Source organism: Sphaerodactylus townsendi, linkage group LG02 (assembly GCF_021028975.2).
Source record: "Sphaerodactylus townsendi isolate TG3544 linkage group LG02, MPM_Stown_v2.3, whole genome shotgun sequence".
Taxonomy (NCBI): domain Eukaryota; kingdom Metazoa; phylum Chordata; class Lepidosauria; order Squamata; family Sphaerodactylidae; genus Sphaerodactylus; species Sphaerodactylus townsendi.
In genome coordinates, this window is record NC_059426.1 from 137,142,443 (window position 1) to 137,167,349 (window position 24,907).

The 24,907-nt window shown below is 40.3% G+C and overlaps 1 protein-coding gene across 14 annotated transcripts in view; it reads left to right on the forward strand.

The window, feature by feature from the left end:
• The window catches only part of NPAS3 (neuronal PAS domain protein 3), an 875,259-nt gene that overhangs the window by 244,276 nt on the left and 606,076 nt on the right, over window positions 1-24,907 (forward strand). For 11 of the 14 annotated variants that reach the window (XM_048484759.1, XM_048484762.1, XM_048484764.1 and 8 more), the window contains 2 exons: window positions 22,126-22,370; window positions 22,480-22,530. In XM_048484759.1, the coding sequence (XP_048340716.1) occupies window positions 22,126-22,370; window positions 22,480-22,530 (296 nt within the window). Of the gene's footprint in view, window positions 1-17,200; window positions 17,259-22,125; window positions 22,371-22,479; window positions 22,531-24,907 lie in introns of all 14 variants that reach the window. The other 3 variants (XM_048484758.1, XM_048484761.1, XM_048484769.1) reach the window with 2 other exon arrangements.

The following is a 24,907-nucleotide window of genomic DNA, read 5'->3' on the forward strand; positions in this document are numbered from 1 at the left end:
GGAATGATCCTGAGAAGCAGAGTTTAGTTGGCACATTGAGTTTCAAAGAGACAGAGTGAGAACAGCTAGTGCACAGTGCAGTAGACACACTGGCAGTAACTGCTGGGTGGGCAGCTAAATTATAGGAAAATCTGGCCCCCTAGCGATGTTAAGAGAACTAAATCTTCCTGTACAAAGGTGGCTCTTGTTCTCTGGAGAGGAACAAGAGGTGGACACTTAAGCTTGACGACCCAAGGCCAAGGAGTGTCCAAAGATTATTAGCTTTAGGGTGCAACTAATACAATTACAGTTCCAGGATAATGTGAGTACAAATGGACGTGGTCTTTTTTGAAGGTTAGTCAGGAAACGTGAAGATAAGATTAGTGTATTGAAGAATATCTGACCGGAATCCTTTATAAAATTAGTTATCATAACCTTTGTTTCCTGGAGGCAGGTGTGCCTTGGTGGGAACTGGCTTTTCCCAGGCGGAAGGCTTTGTCTTTTCCCAATTGCTTTAGGAAAGGTGAGACTGACTATTTGCAAGTCAATGTTGGCAAGAGACTAGTCTAGGTAAATTTGTTTCCTTACTGGTATCACTTAGCCAATATAGGAATGGTGTCTATTTTGGCATAGCATTGCTAGATACCTGTAAGGCTGGCAGGACAGATAGAAACACTTTGCTGTTGAAAACAGCCCCCCACCCCCCATTCCTACCAAGAAATAACAATAATATCTGAAGTAGGTAAAATAAATTACATAAACTAGGTGAAATATAGGCTGATTCCGCATGGGCCAAAAACAGTGGTGTGAAAACGATGTGAAAACAGTATAAACCCTTTTACACCGTTTTAAACCCTTTTCACACTATTTTCACACTGCTGTTTTTGGCCCATGCGGAATCAGCCATAGATAAATAAAATAAACTGCTTATACATTGGGAGTCCCTTCCTATCCTCCAACCAGAAACCGGACATTGTAGACTATTTACAGGTTTAGTGAAAAAGAAGAAGAAGAGGCAGCAACATAACTTCCACTGAACTTTTGAAGTGTGGTCCTATTCCTTTGGCTCCTTTGGTTAGCAATGGACTATTTTCAATATACTATTAGCAGATCTTCTCCATAATTTCACTGTCAGACATCCTTCTTTTCCTTCTCAACTCTCAACTGCTTCTTATCTGCTGTTTTCCAACAGTCTCTTTCCAGCATTCCATCAGCTCTCATTGTTCGCTCCCAGGGAGAGGCAGAACCTAGCCTGTTCATCACACAAAGTTATCACCATATTTTATTTATTTATTTATTTATTTATTTTTTCGATTTATTATACCGCCCCATCCCCGTAGGGGATTTCTTTCCGAAATGTGAATGTGTGTGGGTGTCATGTAAAAGGGGTTGAGCGAGTAAAGACATGTAAGTGTAAAGTGGGGAGAAAGATAGGAAAGTTTTGAGGTGGGTCAGCAGAAGTGAAATGTTTTGTTTGAAGAAGAGGGAATGAGTTGCGCAGACCCCCCAGATTATTTTTATACTACTTTTCAAAAAAGGCACTGATAAACCATCAAATGTCCCTATCAAATTTTGTCATCAGTCTCATTTGTTCTCCATCAATATCACTTTCCTCCTAGCTATATGGAATAGCTGTCGGTGGTTTTACTTGTAAAGCCATTTCCCAAGCCAAAACGATTTCCTATTTTGGTATCTTACAGTTCTGTTGCTCCTTCTCTGTTGTCGACCACTTCAGTTAAAGTAATTAGAGTGTTCATGAATATTTGTATTGTTTCTGATTTGACTACTTTATAGACTTTGTAATATGAAGCCTGTGTAAATTGTTATGTTTTTACACGAATGTTTCTCATGTGATAATTAAAATGCTTTGTTGAAAAAATGTCACACTATTCATAGAATACAAAATGAAAACACTTTTCCTTTGTAAGGGTTAAAACACCTCAAGAATGTAAATGATTTTATATAAATAAAATCATGACTCTGCTAATGGTTTGACGTAATTTTTTTGGAAAGAAACAGATTTTGTAGGAAAGATAGTAATTAATTTAGCTGTGATTTATAATAGATCCGTTGCATAGATCCAAACATTAATATTAAGATCTAAACTAGACAGGAGGTATTAGGAATGGGGTAATAGTTTTAATAAGTCTGTGGAATGCCATTTGGGTGGGATAGTTTTAATAGATTTATGCAACTGTCTGTGACATTCGTATGAATGATTTTGTTAGCCATTCTGAGCCTGGCCACTTGTGCTGGGACAGGGCAGGATATCAAATTTAATAAAATAAAATAAAAATAGTTTCTGTTTCCTTTCCTTCATTGGGGATAGATTACTATGAACTCACATGTGAAGAGAAGGAAAAATTAGGAGAATTTTTGAAATGTAAATCTTGGTAACTGAAAGCAAGCACTATTAATCCTAGTTGTCACTAGTTCTAGCAGCCCTGATCACAGGAACTGTGTCTGGTAGGTATGCTGAACTCAAGGGATCCTGCCTCAATCCTAAGTATCCTAAGCATGAATTTCAAAGGGTCATAATTCTGCAAGTGTAACATGTCTCTTGATTAGAAGAAATGGAGTGTAATTGTAATCTTATATAGGGATCCAAACCCATTTCCCCTGATTGGACTCACTACTAGAAAGCGTGAGATGGCAAGGAACAGTATTTTTGCTCTTGTTCAGCATTCTGCAGAATGTGAGCGATCTAGATTTCCAAGCAGGCTTGAATTCTGGCACCTCTAAATTTAGAAATCAAGCAATAAATACCCTACTCTGAGTAGCTGACAAGGGTATGTGCTGGGTTGCATGGTAATGTTGAAAAGACCAAAGGGGATGCTTTATTTATTTATCAGGTGTGCTAGTTTGCTTGTTTTGTCTTTGTATAACCTATAATGATTCTTTTTCTTGGGGTGATCTAATGATATTTATATAAACAGATGAAGTAATAATTCATTCTTGTTATTTTTTTATAGTTTAATTTACACTTGCTTTCCTGTAATAATTCAGATAAGTCCAGTACAATGATAGGATTCTTGAATGTTAAGAAAATAAAACTGTATTTTTGTGCTATGTTAGGAGCATTCAGCTAGATTTAATAGAATATCTGAAATCTGAGCCCCTTTTAGAAAGAAAAAATTACTTCATGTACCTAGCCCCGTGGTGGCGAACCTTTGGCACTCCAGATGTTATGGACTACAATTCCCATCAGCCCCTGCCAGCATGGCCAATTGGCTATGCTGGCAGGGGCTGATGGGAATTGTAGTCCATAACATCTGGAGTGCCAAAGGTTCGCCACCACTGAAGCCAGTTTGGGACCTGAAGAGGCTTTTTTAAGCCTGATGGCAGAAATAATGTTGATATTGTATCACATTGTATGCTATATGATATGCAACTTTTTATTTAGTTACTAGTTCCATTTTTAATTTTTTGCCCAGGAAATAATTGAGCCTGCTTACATAAATGTTGTTTGTTAGTGAAAGTTCAGTCCTCTGTCAGTGTTTATCTACATATTCTCTTTTTCTTTTCTACGTTTTAATCTATTATACTTCCTACTTTTGTAGTGCACCGCCCCAGTTCTTTTCCTATAGCCTATCTAGGGGCCAAAGTACACAATATGCTTCCTAACCTTTTTCCACACTCACACAAAAGCAGTGGGGAACTTACTATTGTAGGTGCCACAGGGCCATATTTGAATTGGGACCATTCAAGTGGAGAACTAAGGGTTCCAGCTACCCTGTGTCATCTTCCCAAGTTGAAACAGCTCCAAGGGGCATATGCAGTATTCAATCTAGGACCGTGGTGGCGAACCTTTGGCACTCCAGATGTTATGGACTACAATTCCCATCAGCCCCTTCCAGCATGACCAATTGGCCATGCTGGCAGGGGCTGATGGGAATTGTAGTCCATAACATCTGGAGTGCCAAAGGTTCGCCACCACTGATCTAGGAGTATATTTAGCTAGGTATGCACCAGCATGGATTAAGGCAACAGTGCTGGCAGAAATCCTATGTTGACTGGTATTGTTGAGGAACTGTGACCCAGTGGAAGATGGACCAAATTGTTGGTGAAGATTTTTGTGTGCATTGATACACAGTGAGAGAGTCTATCCCATTAGAATGTCAGACAAGAGTTTCTCTCTGAATAAACAGAAATAACAACGTTTTATAGTCAGATACAAACAGATTTGCAATTAAGCAGAAAAGTTGCAAAATGTGCTGATGAAAGTTGGCAGCTTCTATTTCCTGTCTCAGTATAGATTTTGGGACTTTTTGGCTTGTTTACTCATGAACTTGGAAATCAGAGTGATCTGTTCATCAATAACTATGTTCTGACAGGAATGGCAAACAAAGTTTGGCAGCATAAAGAGAATTACAGTTGAGCACATGACTATTAAATGGTTATAGTTTGGTTCACTCAGACCAGCTGATCAGGCCTACTTTTGTATTTTCCCCACAGTATTAGAGGAGAAATGGCTCCCTATATGAAGCTAGGCCGGCGTATGGAAGCAGAAGAGAGGTTTGAAAGACAAGCAGCTGAGACAGTTGTTATGGTAGATGGAGTGGGATTAAAGAGCAAGAATGACAGATACAGAAACAACTGGAAGGAGGAGAAAGCAGAGAGTAGAAAAGCATATCTGTCATGACCTTGACTGAACTGGCTCAGAAGCCTCAGAGGAGGAATTGGAAACATGGTGTTGGGGAGAGCAAGGAACTTTGAGAGACCCCGACAAGGTTCATGACTTATCAGTTCCAGAAGCTGCCCCTGAGGAGCCTGCAGTTGGAAGTCCTCCACCAGAACTTACTTCTATCTCCCCAGGTTCTGTGGCAATTGAACTGTTGCCCAGGACCTGGCCCACAAGCTCACCAGGATCTGCCTCCACCCAGCAGGAGCAGTGGAGGTAGCAGGCTCTTTTCAAGATAGCCCAGCAGAGAGGCAGTTACAAGCTTGAAGGTCCTAATTCTGGTATAATCCTGTTATGGATTCTGGCCCTAGGGAAGCCTGGACAAGATGAAGTGGAGCTACTTCCCTCTCACTGTATCTAAGCCCTGTGTAAGAGGATGCTTGCTGTTCACCAGTTGTAAGCCTGGCCATCAGTTGTAAGCCTGCCCAGTCCCACAGCCAAGGATCTGATACCACTGAAGAGACTTTACTTCTGAGTCCTAGACAATATATGAACAAAATGATAGGGAGAAGTGTCAGAAAGAGGCAGATGAAGGCCACTAGATATTCAGGAGAAAAGGCAAGATAGGAAGGAACGACAGGTGGAAATTGAGGGAGTCATCCCAGAGGAGAGAGTTGGAAGGAGCATGAAAGGAGGGAGAATGTGGAGTCAGATGTGAAATCGTATCCAGAAGTTCAGGTGGCGAGTATCTTTGCTGAGAAATAAGCTGCTGTCAACTGAAGGGCGGAATTATGAGGGGAAATGAAAGTCTGCTACTCCTGTGTTCATAAACATACAAATCTAATATTGTAAAAAGAAAATCTGCAAGTGCTGCATTGTCTAAATAAATGGATCAGGAAATGTACAATGTTCCTCTACACTCTGATATATTTACACCTTGCATCTATTGTAACATCAGAACAGCTCATCCAGTTATAAGCTTTCCCTAGCTTTATATAATATTAGCTCAGTTCAGTCAACTTGTAATCCCCCCCCGCCCCCAGCAATGGTTTTAGTCATTTATGCTGATTCAGCTCTGCATTAAGGCCTAATAGGGGAGCAGAAGGTCTCACCTGGGATTTAAAGTGCTGCCCATTGTTGATGGGGTTGCACTACCCTTGAAGAAACAGGTCCATAGTCAGGTTGCTGTTGGACCCAGGCCTACTGTTGGATAAGCAGGTGTGGTAACTGTGGTCAGAAGCTTTGCAAACTTGTCTGGCCACTGTGAGGCACTACTTTGAAAAGTACTCAGAAACTTCAACTGGTACAGAGTACTGCAGCCAGGATGTTGATTGCAGTAGATCATAAGAACCATATCACTCCAGTTTTGGTCCATCTGCACTGGCTTCCGGACTGTTTCTGGACACAATTCAAGGATGATGGTTTTGACATTTGGCATTTAAACCCCTATATAGTTTGTAACCAGTTTCTTGAAGGATCAGTTATTTCTTTATGAACCTACTCAACCATTGTGGCCATCTTCCAAAGCTCAGCTTCAGATACCCTAACTTTCTGAGATTAGGTGTGTGGCAGTCTGGGAGAGGACCTTCTTGGTTGTGGCATCAAAACTCAGGAACTTTCTCCCCAGGCAGACTTATCTGTAGCCACAGTGTTTTAGCGGGTGATGACTATTTTTATTATATATGGCATTTCCTCAGTCATCCCTCATTTCGGCCTGTTTTGTCTTTTTGTTGTTTTTGTATGCATTTTAGCTCTGGTTTTAATTGTTTTAATGATGTGGTTTTTTGGGGGGGCACAGTTGTTTTTAACATGTAATTTTATTGCGTATCTTTTTATTTATTAACCACCTTGACTGAACTTTTGAAGATGGAAACGTGTATATATAAACAAACATAAGACGTGTATTTCACATACTCCCAATATACAATATTTAAAATATTTATCCCCTAGAAAATAGGAATAGAACAATATCAGGCACCATTATAATGATGCTCCATGTTATAAAAGACATCACTCTCACACTATAAAGATTCTTTATCTGCATTAAAATGTCACAGCATTTTTTTGTGTGTGGTGAGAAACTGGTCTGGGTATTTTGTCCCCTTTCCATTGCCCTTAGATAATATAACAAATTCATAGCTGTAGTTTGGTTCTGGTCCTTAGAGCAGGACCTAAGACCTAGAGAAACACGAGATAAACCAGTGGCTATTCTCAAACTTATCTTTCAGCTGTGATAAATAAACCCACCTCTATCAATGTTTATTTTTTAGGGTACATTTGGTTCATTAGAATGTATTTATCTTTTAAAAATGGTAAAACCTGTTTTAAGCCGCTCCGCTGACTCTGGCACCCCTCCTGAGCCACGAAAACCTCTCCTTAACAAAACCCGTGGTGCCCCCTGCTGGCCAGTCTGCCAGCGAATGCTCCGTCCGCTACCCCGCTGACCCACTGAAACCTCCTGCTGCCTCTCCCAACGCGCCAGAAGAAGCCTCGCTGCTAGGTCCCAACGGCTGCCACGTCTACTGCGCCTGGCCCGCAGACCACCCCCCAGAGCGATCTCCTCCTCCTCCCAACACCACCTACTGTGCATGCCCGCGACTGTCCTCAGACCATCACTGCCACTCCTAGTAGCCGTTCCGCCAACACCCCTCCTGCAGCTACGCAAATGTGACCATGCTCCGTCAGACACCACCCAGAACACAATGAGCAGCAGCAGCATCTCCCCGCCCCAACTTACTTTTGCATGCCAAAACAGAACGCCCAGACTCGCTCGCTCAGCTATCACCGCCCCGCCCGCCCTGCACAGCTTTCGCGCGTCCAGCCACCTACCCACCCCATTTGCATGCCAACAGCTCCCACAGCGGACTGCCTCCGCCCGCTGAGCTCAACATTGTTCCCTACAAGGCACATGTGGGGCTCCCTCACCCTACCAAACCATCTCCCTTTGCAACACATACACATGTTTGCATGTGAGACGTCAAGTTGGGTTCCCCCCTCACATGCAGGTAACTTTCACTCTCTGTGCCTCACCCACTACTACCACACAACACATTTACTCTCATACACATCCAGCTCATCCTCACACACCTCACTCTGCCTTCCCTCACATCCAACCACCACTTAACCACTTCTGCACCCATATTTGCCACAGATCTCTGCCTTCATTTACTCATCTCTAATACCCACCCACTTTTCCAAGACATATACACCTCCTACTCACATCCTTCCCTACTACCTACCTCATATTCCAACAACACATTTACACACCATCAAGCACACCCTGACTCTTTCATTCTTCCAATAACATAGCCAATTCACTGACAACTCTCAATTCACACAGACAACTCTCCAGCGACACTACCTCCTGCCTTCATCATTCCCTTTCACAAACCACACCCCTACAACTTCCCCCTTCCACTAACATCACACTCTTTTCTGCTGTTGTCTATCCAACCAGCTTGGCTTCTGAGATTTCACTGCCATGGCTTTCAATAAAGACCAGAAACAGTTTAATATGAAAGGGTTTTAAATTGAAAGCTGTGGTTTTCAGGAAACTAAATTCGGCACCAGCACCTTCTATTAGCTTCTTATATTTATAACTATAGTGCCTTCAATTTAGTATTTACAGATTCTTCCTTGCTCAAAGGCAATGCTGGCCAACCTTTCACAGGCCGACTGGCCAAATTGCAACCCAACTCTTGCATCTTTATTGCAAAATACCAACACGCCAATTTCACCTGAATACTGCGCTTTTTCCTTCCCCATTTCACCACAATAAGCCACAGCAACGTGTGGCTGGGTTCCGCTAGTCTTATATAATATTATTTGTATAATCATTCTGCCTTTCTTTAGTTATAGAACTCTATTCAGGAAAAGATACATCTTTTCTACTTTTTATTGTTTTTCTTTTTTCTTTCTGTTAATATTGGGGGGCTTACCTCCTTTTGGAACACTGAAGCAGGTAAAAAAAGGTTTATTCAAAAGCTAATCAGGTAAAACTCTCAATATTTCAGTTTGACCCTATAATAGTAACCGGCTAATTCATACTGTTCCATGGGAGGGTGCATGGGTCAGATGCAGTGACAAAAGGTTTTGAGGAAGGGGGGTAGGTCTCCATAGAGCTACATGTTGCTCTCTAACCATTAGCTGGAGAATCTCCAGTCCTGTCGAATCCTGCCTTGTGCTTCCTTAGAAAAAAAAGAAGGGGGGAGCGGGGAACCTACGCATTAATGCCAAGAATGTCTCTTCTAGAGAATGAGATATTACTTAAGAATTCCATTGGTGGGCAAGAAACAAACCATCATTTGCTAAAGAACTCTAACAGACGTTAGAACCAATTAGATTGAAGGTTTCTAAGCTTGGCTAATTCTCACCATTAACAAAATGAATATAGAGAATCTAGTCTTTAGGTGTATAAGCCGAAATTTTCAGGCTGTAAATAGTTTGGTGTTTAGCTGTACCTGATCCTCTAATAATGTGTTCAGTGAACTAATATTTCATCAGAAATGGAAGCAAATTAAATGATTTCCATTTTATTATACCTGGGATTTCAGTGTAATTTCTAAATTTGTAAATAGGTATTGTTTAATTTTTAAAAAAATATTGCTAAGAAACTTGTTGGCTAGTTCTGCTTTATTTTGTGTATCTCAGGTTTTTCTTTTAACATTTCCTCATATAAATAATGCTTACTAATCAAAGTCAGCCCTAAAGAGAGTGTGGCATGGTAGATTGATTTAAATCATGATGATTTAAATCAGCAATGACTCTTCATGGATTTTAATCAACACTTCTAGTTTCACTTGAGCAGTTTTTTAAGGGTTGGTACCCTGTTGGTTGATAAACATCTAGAACATTTTGATTTACAACAAAATAGAGGCTCTTCCATAGATTTGCAACATCTGTTGTTCCTTCTAAAAGCAGTTTTTAAAGAAACCTGCAGTTTTTAAGGTCAAATTATGCATTTTTAAAGAACATTGCAGAATGAAAAATGATTTATTTACCTCCAGTGTCCAAATATGTTCAGAGTAGAAAAGGATGTTAGTTTTTTGGTAGGAAACTTTTTTGTGATTAACTGGACTTTAAGCTTCAGGGATGACTTATTTCATGAAACAGTGCTCACAGTTTCAAACTCACTCTGAACCTTCATAAGTGGAAATGATAAAATATGAGTATGAAATCACAAAGATAGACTCAGTAGATGATGATGATCCTGATAGTAGCATGGTAGTATCACTTTCAGTCAGCTACTGAATCTCATTGAATGAGATGAATTTATCAACACCTTGCCCTTCAGTAAATCCCTGAACTTTATGCAACATGTATGGTTGACCTTGGAAATAGTAAGTTTTCAAATACTGACTAAAGTGTACCCATGCTTACTGTGGTCTTTGCAAGGTGACTAATACGTGTTTGTAATATGCATCTCAAGGGTGCAATCCTCAGGTAACAGATTACAGTCAGAATCAATATGTAGCACTGTCTTTACATGGTGGGCAGCCCAATCCACAGCCTGAGGCTGCCAGGGACGGCAGCACTGCTGTGCCACCCTGTCGCTTCCAAGGGCTTTCTGGCAGCATGGGGAGACAGAAAATATATTAAAATTCCATACCACTGGAAAGCCCTCTATAGAGCTAAATGGACTTGTGAGAGCCCCAGGCTGTGGCCAACCTGTCTGCAAAGCTGGGGTGGAAGCCAGCTAACCCCCTCGCACCAGCTGGGTTATCTCTTGTGCTAGTGAAGAGGGGAGAAATGCATTGGCATGAGGCCTTGCTGCTCCCTGAAGCTGTTCCATGTCCCCCACCCCAGGATTGGACTACTAAACACAAAGTTTGTGTTGATCCCTGTTTGAAAATGGAGTTTGCCAAATATGTAAAGACTTGTGACTATAAATATATGTCTCTTAACATATTATGCATGGTAAAAGATAAGATTCAAAGTCCGCTTATATTCATATATTCTCTGGTCATTGACGTTAGTATGGATTAAGCTGTATGCCACATGTGGTATTCTGTACGTGGTATTCTATGTTACTGAGATGAGGCTGAAAAAGTCCATATGTCAACAAAATATATGTATTCTCCTAAATGTCATTTCTATAATGTTTAATATTCTCACAGTGGAAACAAGCCACATTATACTGCAATAAATGCTGCATTATGAATTCATTTGAAATGCATTTAAAAACCTACCATGAGCCTTCATAAGAACACAAGAAGTAGCCTGCTTCAGGGTAGGCCAGGAAAGAGATGCACATGAATCATAAATAATAGAGTAGACATAAAGCAGACTGTGTGCTAAAATAGTTTGCTTCTGAAAACTTCTGCTTCTGAAAATTTCTATGTCTTGGGGCTCACTAGAAGATGCTATAACATGTAGCTGACTCTCCACACAGATCAACCTATTACCCACATGTCAACTGAGACGACTCTCATTGGCATGGAGGATGGGGCAAATCTACACAAGAAGTCAGTCATATACATTCTGATACTCATTAGGGGTCCATTCTACAAAAGAGAAGTTTGGGTGACAACCATTCTTTTGATGTTTATTTTCAAAGAAATGGGGGGGATCCTCTTTTAGTAATAGAATGATTCATATTCTTACTCTAAAATGAAATTTGCAATGAGAATTTGTTGGTAAACTTCCGTCATGAAGAGTCACATAGGAAATTGCTGCTGTTCCACCAAATTAGCTTCTTGGATATCTTTTTAATTGGAGAACATAACTCACATACTTGGTATTTTAGGAAGATGCACAGTAGAAATTACAATACAGATATTTTTCAGTCAGAGCTCAGTTCAAAGAAAGCTCTTATACACAGATGAGCTTGCTAACAAATAGCATGTCATATGATAATGAGACTGTGTTTCTTCAGTAATTTCACATTTGTAAACCGCATTGCTGGTAAAGTAAGTGGAGTGTTTATCTACACTATTTTTACACTGACAAATCTCTATTAAAGACTAGGGTGTCCAACAGACACAAAGCAAATGTATATAAAAGAAATCTAAACTCTAAATCAGTTATACAACACCTTCAAATACAATATATTACACTTGTTCAGAATGCTAATTTTCACAGGAGCATTCTTTTTAATGGAGAAGACTTCAATTTATGTTTAAGAAGAAATAAACTGTAGTACTTTGACAGCCGTTCACACTTAATTCTTTGCGTTAAACCAATAGCATTCTTTTTCACAAACATCCATTGTTAGGACAATGCTCTCAGACAGAATTTATGAGAAATGGAATTATGTTACCAAGGAGATAGCATTTACTATAATGAAGAGTAGATCCTAGAAAATGGCCCCTTTTACAGCAGCTCAGAACAGAGCCACAAAAGCAATTGATTGGTCTTGGCATTTAGTCTTATATCAGCTGTGTCATCCATTGCTTCAGGAGTGAGAACACTAATCTAAAGTGACATTTCTGTTCTGGCGGGCTTTTCTGCCCTGATGAAAGCAATTACTTCATTCTTAAATGATAATTTGCAGGAGTTTCAGCCACTTTAATTGATAACTTTTTGTTCTGAGAAGTTCAATTGTGAAGTGATTAGCTAATTTTGTAAACAGAAATTTTAAGGTGTGAAATGCAAAAATTGCTCTAATGTGAAAGTGCTATTTACTGTTTTTGCTAGGTAAAACTTCACTTTCTATACTATTTTAAAGCTCCACAATAGATATTGAGATAGAAATTATTGTAGAATTTGGTAAGGTAAGGCAGTAGCTATTCCAATTCATTTAATTGATGGTTGATCCGAAGATCCAAAGTGATGTTTAGAAAGCTCAGAATACCATTCCTAAACATTTGCCATGGTCCTGTTCAGCCAGAGAGACATCCAGTGTTTTCCTGGAACATTCATGTGATTGCTACTTAGATTATTATTATTCATATGTTCTTCAAAGATTGAAGAATCTCATTGGTGTATTTGTGCATGTGTGTATACCCACTTTCCTTTTGCTCTATAAAACTAAAGAGACATTTCAATAGCACTCAGGTCTACATTTTCTGGTCCAGAACAAAAAAAATGGTCATTTTCTGTGTTAAATGAGAAATATAAAGCAAAAATCAAGGTCAAACTGATTTAGCACATCAAACAGTCTTTGTCAGCCAAGCTTAATATATCCTGAGTTTGTGGAACAAATGAAATTTTGCTGCTGTGTTACACTTTGCTTCCAAACAACCATTACAACTGGTTTTATATATTGTGTGAGCATCAGACCATCAAACAGTGCATCTTTACTGACGTGTTGCTGCAGCGATGATCTACAGCGGCAATCTGCCATTTATATAAGGGCAAAATGTGCATCTATATTTAGTTGTGAAATTGGCCTATTATACTCTTGATGTTTACAGAGGCTAACATAAATTAATGATGACAGCTATGAGCAGTGCATTAGTTAAGCAGCAGAGTTCTTACCTTGAACTTGAAGGTTCCTGTTTTAACTTCCAGCCTATATACCAGGGAGCTTTCTTCACACATTAAAGGAATCTTCTAAAACCATTACTTTTTCTTGGGCAGGATTGAAGAACTTTATTTTATGGTCTGCCTCTCTAGATAACAACAGTTAATAGTTTTGTTTACAGAGATTTCCTAAATTTTGCTTTGTAAGGAAAATGATATTTATGGCATGTGGAAAAAAAAACTAAATCACCTGAAAATGTATTGATGCAAAGGGCCTACTCTAATCAGCGCTGAAGTTCACCCAATAAGTATTTTCCTCTGACAAGTCTGGCAAAATAGAGCAGTTTTGCTGGATTTTACTGCCTAAAATATTAGTCTTCAGGCATTTTCATTCAGTGCATGTCAGAACTCGTGTTGATACTGTAGTAACTACAGATTCCACTGTTAACTATGACTAGAGATCTGACAAGTATGCAGGTGTTCAAAGGTTTGCGAGTTAAAATTATGGAAGCCTTTGATGAAATTTTAATGGTTGAATTTTTAATACAGTTTGACCTTTTTCTTTGAGTCCGCATTCCAGATTAATTGATAAGTAGTAGAACTGTGCAGTGCTAGATTCTCCTAAGCAAACAAGTGGGAAAATCTATAACATCTGCCTGGCTGGCTTATCCTCAGATCTTGGTTGTTGTTTTTTGTAACAGAGAATTGTGAAAAGCTTTTAGGTGCATTCCTTTTCAATGGAAAGGTTCTTTTTCCATGCTTTTTAAAATAACTTTTACTAAACAGGTCTTTGTTTTAATAGTTTTGGAACTCTTCAGTTCATATCTTACCTGTGTATCAAGCCTTAAGGGACTGCAAAATATTTTTCCTTGAATGAAATTCAGAGGAATAACCATGATTGCCTTTTGTAGTGAAAATGACCAAGTAACACCCCGTAGTAAGGGCATTTTTTAGCTAAAACCTAGTTTATTTTCATTTCTTCCTGACCAAACAGAACTACTTATTACTTGTCTCAGCAGCATACAGATTCCACTGAGAATCAACTGCTATCATATTATCTTGATCCAAAATATAATCTGTGTTTCCTTCTGACAGTGTTACTTTACTTTCCCTAGTTTGTATCTTGAAATGTAAACATTCAAGGCAATCACAGCCATCCCAAAGACCAACCAGTGTTTGACATTCTTAGCCTGGGGAAGTCATAACAAAATTAGAATCTGCTCATCTATCGCAGTGATGGCGACTATTTATTCTTCTTGCTTTTTGTCCATTTTAACCTGGTTTGTTACTGAGCTATTCCTTCAAACTAGGTGACTTCTGAGTCTACCTGAATACAAAATGTAACATTATGAGAGAGAATTAGACCCCAGCATTATCATCACCCTTAGACATAGCAAACTACCACCCCTTTGTCAGTTGGCTTTTAGGTGAGTGCACAACCACTTGGAAAATGAAGTTCAGTGTTGGTAAGTGTAAGGTGATGCACATTTAAACAAAATAACCTAACTTTGACTGTAATAGTTCTTAACACTTCTCAGAGCCCTTTGGGGGTGAGCAGTATAAAAGTCTAAACTACAACAACAAACTACTACTACTACTACTACTATTATATTGATAAAAAACAGTTATACACAGCAAACAAGATCAATATGCTGGATTTTGTATTACATCACACGTTGGACACTTCCCAAGCATCTAGGACTGTGTGATGTATCGACGAATAATGTGTGCAGAGCCGAGTAGGGTGGCCTTTTGCAACTGACATATGGTGATTTGGTCAGCTGTTTTTAAGTGCCGTCCAAGGTCTTTAGGTACTTCACCCAGTGTGCCGATCACCACTGGGACCACCTTTACTGGTTTGTGCCAGAGTCTTTGTAGTTCAATCCTTAAATCCTCGTATCGTGTAAGTTTTTCCTATCATCATCATCATCATCATCATCATCATCATCATCATCATCATCATCATCATCATCATCATCATCATCATCATCATCATCATCATTATTATTATTATTATTATTATTATTATTATTATTATTATTATTGATGGAGGCTGAGAAAGGAAGGATCTTGGGGTTGTATTGTATAGCTTGATGCAACTGTCAACTCAGTTTGCACCTGCAGTGAAAAATACAAAATCCAAGTTTGGGATTATTACTACAATAATAATAGCCATCATTGGAATCCCACTGTATAGATTTATGCTGGTCTCATTTAGAATACTGTGTACAGTTATGGTTAGTGGATCTCTAAAAAGATATTGCAAAAAATAGAGCAGAATAGGGCAGTTAAGGAATTTGGTGACTTTCCTTTGAATTTACTAGTGTAAATGGATTTAAAGAGGATTAGACAGATTCATATAGGCTAGGTCCAGGTTCACCAATGGCTACCAGCCATAGTCACTACTGCCATGCCCAAATCAGTAAACTACTGAATACCAATTCTAGGAGGCAATATCAGAGGAATACCTTGGTCTATATGCCCTGTTCTTTGACCTTTCAGTGCAATGGGCTAATCACTGTATGGACCAGAATGTTGAACTGGATGGACCACTGGCCTGATCTAGCAGGGCCCTTCTTCTGTAGGCATATTCCTCCCAATTGATTGGTGTTTTTAAGTTGAATCCGTGGCGTAGCTGCAACGGAGCGAAATGGGGCGCCGTGCCCCGAACGTACACCATTGGGGTCATGTGGAGACGGAAAATTGCCCCTTCATCCTGCCCTGCCTGACCTGGCCTGACCCAGGAGGAGCTGACAACATGGTGGAAATGGGTTTTGCCCCCAAGGGCTCCTCTCTCTCGCGCTCTGCCGCTCGATTCCACAGGATGAAGCGGCAGCTGCTCTTTGCAGTTTGGTGCTTCCCCCCTCCCCTCGCTTGGTCCGCTTCAAGCAGCCAGGGGGAGCCTCACATGGTGGGTGCCGCTCTTTCACTGCTTGGGATTTCTAAGGAGGCAGGTGGGCAGAGATTCCCCCTCGTGGATCCCAAACTGCTGCTGCTGTTCCCTGCTTGGGTGCACGCATGTTCAAAGGCACATTTCTCCCACCGGCTCCCTTTGCCGAAATCCCAGTATATCTAAAGCCGGTGCCCTCCCCTCTTTCCTTCTCCTCCCTGCTCCTCTTGCTTTTTTATCAATTTCCCCAAGTTTCTCCAGGGTCCTCTGGCGCCGCTTGGTGACCTGTGGGCTTGGTCACATGGCACCTGCGTCTCTGATCCTGCTGCCTTCTCACCCAGGGAAAGTTTCCTTTTGTGCAAAGAGGGCTGAGCCCGGACTTGCAGAAGGAGTGTGAACATCAAGAGGTACCCGGGTGACACTTGTCAGATGGATCGGGGCCCTCATGGGTGCTTCCTCCCCCCCACCTGTACCCCACCTTCTGGGTCAGTGCTTTGGAGGGGGAAGCCCCCCAGCAGGGAAAGAATTGGGCTAACCAAGTTGGAGGTCGAGCGGGTGGAGCTGTTTGAGACCCCCCCCCATCCCAGGTGGGCAGTGTGGAAGGCTGGCATGACATGACACCTGAGGCTTCGCAAGTCTGAGCTTGGGGCGGCAGGGGGGAAGCATGAAGATCTGCCTGGGGATAACCAGGTAAGTTGGGGACCGCCTGCCAAGTCCATCTGCAACTCTGTCTTTTCATTAAAGGAGCAGGCACAAGTAGGTCTACTTGAGAGTAAGCCCCACATGACTCACCTGGGTTTGCTCCCAGGAAAGGAGCTGGACTCAATGAGATCTGGTGATGCCAAGGCTTCAAAACAAAGTCCCAGCCAGGTCGCACTATTTCCATGTTCCTCTGCTGCAGCATTGCCCACGGAACTGTAGCTAGAAATGGGAATGGGGGGAGCAAACAATTGTGCAGGGCAATAGACGTTTCCCCATCTGGCTGCTGGAAATCTTATTCAGCCCTGGAGTGCTGGCAAAATACAGAGGGCTGGGTTTATTTTAAATGCCTTCCCCCTCTCTCTCCCTTTTGCAAAGGCAGCTTGTGGGGTTGCTTTATCAAGAGGAAAATTCTGTCAAAAGAGGGAGAGAGAGAGAAAAAAGAAACCCCAGTTCATGCTATCTCTGGAAAAAGCTCCCCCTCTCCGAAACTGATGAAACACAGGTGTGGGGATTGGGTAAAAATTGCTTAGAAGGGTGGCTCTTCCCAATTCGAAAATGGCAAGGGAGAAAGGGTTAAAGTCTATCTTTTTCTCTCTCTCATATAGGGGTGTGAAGTCTGAGCTGAGAAAATCCAGGAGATTTGGGGGCTGGAGACTGAGGAAGGTAGGGTTTGGAAAGGTGAGGGTCTTCAATGGGGGATAATGCCATAGACTCCACCTTCCGAAGAAGCCATTTTTTCCAAGCGAATTGATCTGTGTTTCCTGGAGATCTGCTGTAATAGTGGGATATCTCCAGCCACCACCTGAAAGTTGGCAACCCTGATCCCATGCATTTCTCCACCTGGATAATGCAGTCCCAGACCTGCATTTATAAAAAATAGTTATTAAAATGTAGAAGGCGGCAGAATTTTATGGATCCCTTGCAACCTTCTCCAATTCCTACCCAACCCTTGCCTCCCTCCCCCCACCTCTAGCTCAGGTGGCATTGTTCTGAGAGGTGCTGTTTTTGGGGTGACAGTGCAAAAATCATGAGGATCCACGAGGATCCATGTTTTCCAAGCAGGTTTTTGTGCCACTGCGGCACCATGGAACATGGGATGCGTGATTTCTGTGTTCAGACATGTGATTAGGGGCTTGGGCTATGATTTGATGCTGATTTGGGGGTGACTTAGTGCAAAAATCATAAGGATCTATGTTTTCCAAGCAGGCTTTTGAGTCACTTCAGCCCCACAGAGCATGGGATGTGTGATCGTTGTGCTGTAATGTGCTGGTGATTTGGGATGACCAAATGCAAAAATCAGGAGGATCCATAAGGATCCGTGTGTTTTAATCACATTTTTGTGCCAATGTGGTGCCATGAAGCATGGGATGCAGGATTATTGTGTTCAGATATGTGTCTAGGGGTATGGGCTGTGATGGGCACGTGATTTTTGGGTGACCAAGTAAAAAGATCATGAGGATCCATGAGAATCCATGTTTTTAAGCAGGTTTTTGCACCACTGCGGCACCACAAAGTGTGGGATGTGTGATTGTTGTGTTCAGACATGTGGCTAATGGCTAGAGTTGTGATGTCCTGGCGATTCTGGGATGACTTAGTCCAAAAATCATGAGGATCCATGTTTTTTAAGCAGGTTTTTGTACCACTGTGGCAAAAAAAAAATTTGTTTGGTCAAAGTGGGGGAGGGCGGCCTCCCATACTGGGGGGTGGTGGTGGTGGAAAACTCAGAAAACTCTTCTTCTTCATCAGTGTTTTTTGAAATTCAAAGTTCTTCAAAATGTAGAGTATTTTAGGTAGGTATTGGGAAGGCAAGCAGTCATCACTAGTGGTGCCAAAGAAAACACATTACAAAGGTGCCTTGCCTCATTGCTAAAAGGTATGAAGGGAGTTAGAAATGGCCTCTTCCTTGCCATACCTAGCTTTGCTTTCTCTGCTTTTAAAATCCTAGCTAATGCAAATAGGCACTAGATTAATGTCCATGCTGTGTCATTCTCACTGGCTTATCCCATTATATCATATTCTCAACAACCTTCCAGCCCCTAGGGCCTTATTTTATGGTTATAGCCCTCCAAACCAATCACTATTTATTACAAGTACAGTGCTGTCACTTCAAAAGACTTTTGGTAGGACATGTGTAATGTGGCTGTGTGTCACTTCACATTTCAAGAATCACTGAAGGAATTTTGAATTGTTTTCAACTGAATGGAAAGAGAGTACCAAATATATGTTAAAAAGAACATTTTTCAAAAATGGAATTGTTCACTCAACTGTTGTGCAAAATATGAATAAAATAATGGTTATAGTCTTCAGCATATTCAACAAAAATTGCAACTTTTGTCTATTATCAGGTCTTAAAAAGCCATTGTCCATAAAAAGAGCATGAAGATCCTTAATATTGTTTAACATAGCAAATGATGACAATATAATCATTATGATTCATACCTGCCCATATCAGTGGCTCAACAATCTCTCTTCCCATCTGTTCTAGGAAGCAGTAATTTGTGATCAGTGCCCTCAGGAGGAATTTTTGAATAGGTATACTGAAGGGACATAATGGCCTCCTGTAGCATATGAACTGCCTGACCTAGGGAGCCCCAGGCTAGCCTTGTCTCCTCAGATCTCAGAAGCTAAACAGGGTCAGCCCTGGTTAGTATTTGGATAGGCAACCTCCAAGGAATACCAGAGTTGTGACATGAAGCCAGGCAATGGCAGATCATCTCTGAACATCTTTTCACTTGAAAACCATGGAGTTTCTATAAGTCAGCTGTGACTTGAAGGCAAAACAAAACAAAAACCCTCCAACGTATGTACTACGATGCCTGAACTACGAATTTGGGAACAAGGCTTTATTGGACCCAGCTCAGTCACCTTAGGTGATGCCTGGGCTGTAACCTATATTAATATTTTTAAACATTAATTTGAAGTTATCACTCTATGGTGGGAGAAAAAAGACCTTCATGTTTTGTCATAGGCAATTTAAATAATGTTCTGCCTGTTGTGTTTTTACAGCAGTATAACAAATACATATGGATATTTTATTTCTAATGTAAAGCACAGGACCAAGTGGACTGATTGTGCAATCCTAAGTAGAGTTACACCCTTCTATGCCTATAGAAGTCAATAACTTTAGAAGCATCAGCTTCTCAGTTGAGAATAAGTCAAATCTAAATACTGATGGCAAAGTGGGCCAAATCTAACAATACTTAAATCCAGTGGCTGAAGGTGTGAACAGGCAAAACAATGAACAATGTCCCAGGTTTGCAGAAAAATTGTAAATTAAAAAAAAATATCGGGAGATTTAAAAAAAACCCAAATTATAAAAGAGTGTACATAGTTTTAAAAATGGATTTTTCAATTTCCCCATTCTTACAGCATTTCAAACTTCCGTTTCTGTGAGTAAAAGGCAAAGGACTGGGGCAAAGTCTTTTCCAGGGCTGTTTCAGCCTTTCAGAGAAGATTCATTTGGGTTGGGCCTGAGCCTGCTAGCAACAACTGTGTGACTTGCTGCTACCCCATTTGTATGACTCACCTAGACTGCTTGCTGCTGTTCAACAGCAGCCACACAATGAAAGCCAGTGTAGTGTAGCAGTTAGAGCAGTGGTTCTCAAACTGGGGGCCAGGATCCCTTTGGGGTTCGAACGAACCTTTCACAGGGGTCACCTCTCTGCATTAGTGTTCTCCATCTGTAACATGGATAAATGTTAGGGTTAGGGGTCACCACAACATGAGGAACTGTATTAAAGGGTCGTGGTATTAGGAAGGTTGAGAACCATTGGCTTAGAGCTTCAGAGTAGGATCTGGGAGATGCAGGTTCAGATCCCCATCTTGCTGTGGAAACTCACTGGGTGATTTGGGGCCAGTTCCAGTCACATATTTTCAGCCCAACCTACTTCACAGGGTTGTTGTGAAGATAAAATGAGAGGAGAGCAGTTTAACTTGCTTTGGTTCCCAGTGGAGAAAGCTGGGATACAAATGATAAATATAGCTGAAGATGGGAGGCAGTTGAAGGGTAGGTTGATGTATGACTGGGGAGAGAATGATGCAAAAATGAAAAGGCTGGGGGGTTGTCAGGAGTAAGGAAAGACAAAATAGTGCAGGGAAAAGTATACAGGGGAAAGTGAGTAATCCACCCATAAGTCCTTGAGTATTCTGTATCATGCCATATGGAAATATTTATGTACCACAGAACTGGGCCATAGTTTTCTTAGGTAGAGGCTGCAGGAGAGGGGGGAGAGAAAGCTTAAGAGAGAGAGAGGCAGATAAATTAGATTGGTTATTGGATGGGAAGGAGAGAAGGAAGCAGGGAAAGGGGAGAAATTATGGAGAGACTTTCAGGAAAAAGAAAGAGGAAATGTGCAGGAGAGGAAATGTGATGTCTCCTACATGTCTCCTACAAGTAGTGTAGCAGTACTGTAAAAAGTAGATGAATAAAAGTTTGTCTTGCTTAGCAATCTTGCACACGTGTCATTTTTTTTGAGGGGGGTGTCTGCAAAGCTACGGAGTACAATTAGAGGAGCTGCAATATGTGCATATTTGTCAATATGTGTCATAGCTTCACAGACATCCCCCTCAAAACAAAAGAAAAATGTGCCAGGATCAGTTGGCTGAACAAACTTTATTCAACTACTTTTTACCGTGAAATTGTGCATGGATGAGCTGCAAGCAGAGGAATCCTCTGTGGAAAATCTTCATCAAGAATCTGCTGCAGCACACAAAATGGCAAGCACAACCACGAAACTGACAAGAGCTCCGTGCAGCAGGCGAGAAATATATCCTTTTTGGCTGGCAATGCTTCTGTTCTCCCGTGCTGTGGGAACATAAAATGCTAAAACAGATCATTTTATAATGTTGTAAATACATTATATTCATTCTGTGCAGAATCCACCATTGTGTGGGAAGCAGGTGGCTTGAGTTATATAGGTTGTAGTGGAAATTATAAGAGAGATTGGAGGATGACAGCTATATAAGAAAGTTAAGATAGAGAGTTCTAGTTATTTAACTTCTGTCTAAATAAAATTTAGCGAGCAGATAGGTGTTAAATAAAGGTTTGGTAAGATACATGTAAATATACTGGGAGAAGGACAGAGGGGTTAGATGATGAAGTTCCAGCCTGGTATGTGGTCCATAATATTGAACTGGCTAAAACACTATAGACTACCTTGTATTTTTGCTGCAAGAATGAAAAGGGGAAAAGACTGTGAAGCCATTTGTACAACTGTAGTTTAAAATAAATGATAAATAATAGTAATTAGTGAATAACATTACACATTATTCCATACAGAAAGTGTTTCTTTATTAAGATAATTTCCATCTGTCCTTTCACAGTACAGTAGTCTTCAGTTTATTGTTTGACATTTGGACAAAGCAATTACAACAGAGTTTTTAAGACCTTATCTTGTAATAATTATTTTACTGGTCGATTATATCTGGAAGGAATAAGTGTTTATAGGTGCATAGAAATTGGGAATAAGAAAGATAAGTAAGCCAGAACATAGAAACTGATGAATATTCTGCTGTGTTGTTCTTGTTTCAGTTTACAAGCCTTGAGAAAGGAAAAGTCCCGAGATGCTGCTCGTTCTCGCCGAGGGAAGGAAAATTTTGAGTTCTATGAGCTGGCCAAATTGTTGCCACTTCCTGCAGCCATTACCAGCCAGCTTGACAAGGCATCCATCATTCGGCTAACAATTAGCTATTTGAAGATGAGGGACTTTGCTAATCAGGGGGATCCTCCTTGGAACTTGAGAATGGAAGGACCACCACCCAACACATCAGTAAAAGGTATGGGGTTGGTTGGTCATAGCGAATGGAATGTGACAGCCAGTACTGATCTCTGAATTTAAATGTTTACCATCCTTTCTTTTTTCCCTGCATATCAAATCCTTTAAAGGGATACAAATGTGGAAATCTGAGGTCTGCATGAGAAAGACACCATGTGAAGGTGAAATAAACCTCTTTTTCTTTTTATATTTTATTTTAAATCAAACATCTCAGCACAGTTATTGTCCTGAGAAAATGAACATAAATATGTATTTATAATTACTCAGATCACAATTTAAAACAGAGTTAACGGTCCTTAAGCCCATTAATATTAATGGGTTTTTGCAAGCTTAATTCTTTGTTAGATTGTAGCTGTAGAGTTTTGCGTTTGTTAAATCGAAAAGACTCATGGTTGGAAAAGTGTAATTTTTTGAAGTGGGAAGATGGTAATTCTGTTTATAAACTTGTTCAGTATTTTGTATAGAGACTAAAATTAATATTTACTCTTCTATTTTGTTTTTGTTGGCTAACATCTTAAAGAATTAGATGAAAAAAAGCTTAAATATAAGTTCTTTCAAACAGGGTGCAGTTTGAATTCTATGCAAACTATGAGACAATCAAAAGGTATCCATCCTTCTCCCATAAGTGAAAAGACAACTTTTGAATCAGCACAGTATTTCACTGTAACTTCTTAAAACTAAACATTATTTATTTGATTTATAAACATATACAAACCTAAAATACATTTCACAACCAGTTAACCATAACTGAACTGAAAGTTCCCATCTGTGAATGCGTTCTGAACAAAATTATCAAAGGTTTATAAAATAAGTTAAAGGCCCATGTTTGTGACACACAGAGGAACTTGTCAACATTATTGGAAAGTATTTGTTCCAGTCCAGAGAGTCCCTGTTGTCTAAAAGTATGTGTAAAAAATATGTTGTAAGGCAATGGAGTTTTCCACCAGCTTTTTCTACCAGGTATACCAAATCCTCATTCTGTATTTCATTACAAGACATTTCAATCTAAGGAATATCTTACTTGATAGAGATTAAGACAGGCTGGGAGCTGGGAAGATCAGGAAAAAGCCAACTGCACATGCAATCAGTGTGATGTGAAAAGAAAAGGCTGGCCTCATATTATTGATTAATTTCTAATACAAACTACTGATTTCTGTTTACTTTCACTGATTTTTAGAAGAAATATAAGTGATCTAAACTTAAATTTGAATAAAATTTTCAAAGAGAGTGACTGTTACACAGTTGTGAACTTTGTATATTAGCACATCACAAATGGCCTTAGAGAAAACCTTGTTACTGACTACAGAGACAGATATTCATCCTTAGTATAGTGATAGTAGTCTAACAAAAGAAAAATATATTGATTGTATACTGGTACTATTGTAATCCAGGAAGTATACAGTTTGAATTGATTAGTATATGAAAATATTGATTAATGCTTTGTGTTCTGTTCAGTGATGTGCATATGAGATTAGTAATGGCTACTCATGACCTCAAAAAAGGGTGGTCCAGTTTTCCAGACTTCACTATTAATCTGGCAAATATTGTGATGAGGTGCAGAAGGAAGTGTTCCTTTAAAATCAAATTAACTGCTTTTAATTTGTTACTCTAGGAAATATTAATACATTTGATATCAATAAGATTTTTCTTTTTGTCCATCTGGCTCTGTAAACAGAAGTAAGTCTTGCAAGGGGAAAAGCCACAGAAAATTATTGGGCACATCCCCTCTCTGTCAGTATTATTTCTGCCTTTCTTGTTTCTAGGATTTTGACAAATGTGGATTTATGAGTGTGCAGTTCTTTCATAAGAGACACAGATTTCACAGCAAATAGAATTTTTTTAGTAACTGTTTGGTGAAGGGATTTTGGGGTGGGAAAGCTTTTTCCCCAAATAATGCTTGCTAGTGACCTTTTGTTTTTTGTTTTATCTTTTCTCCTGCTCCCCTGTTCTTTGGTAAACTGAAGCTATTTTTTTAAACATTCATTATGACAAAAGCTTTTTTTGCTTTATGCTTGTGGTAAACGGTGGTCTGGATAGTTTGACCCAATGCACTTATAGGCAGATTATTATGATTTACATAAGTGAAATTAGGTGTATGTTTCAAATGTTTTAAATATGTATTCTTTGTTTTTAATGTATAGTGAACATTAAGTCCTGTTACTTGGTCTTAGGAAAGTCCGAATACCAAGAAACAGAAAGGGGAATTAAGCAGTTAGGGGACGGACCTACGGGACCGTCTTACCCCATATGTCCCGAACCAGTCTCTGCGATCGGCAGAGGCCAATTTACTGGTGATCCCTGGCCCCTCCATGATACGGCTGGCCTCCACCCGGACCAGAGCCTTTTCAGCTCTGGCCGGCCAACCTTAGGCAGCATCTTCTCTCCAACTGTCACAGGCCCTCTTGGGACCTCGGTGAGGGATCCACTTGGGGCCTGCAAGACTGATCTGTTCCACCGGGCCTTTGGGAAGACTAGCCGTTGATAGGGGCCCCCTCCCTCCCTCCCTTCTTGTTCTTCTTTTACATCATGAAGACCTAC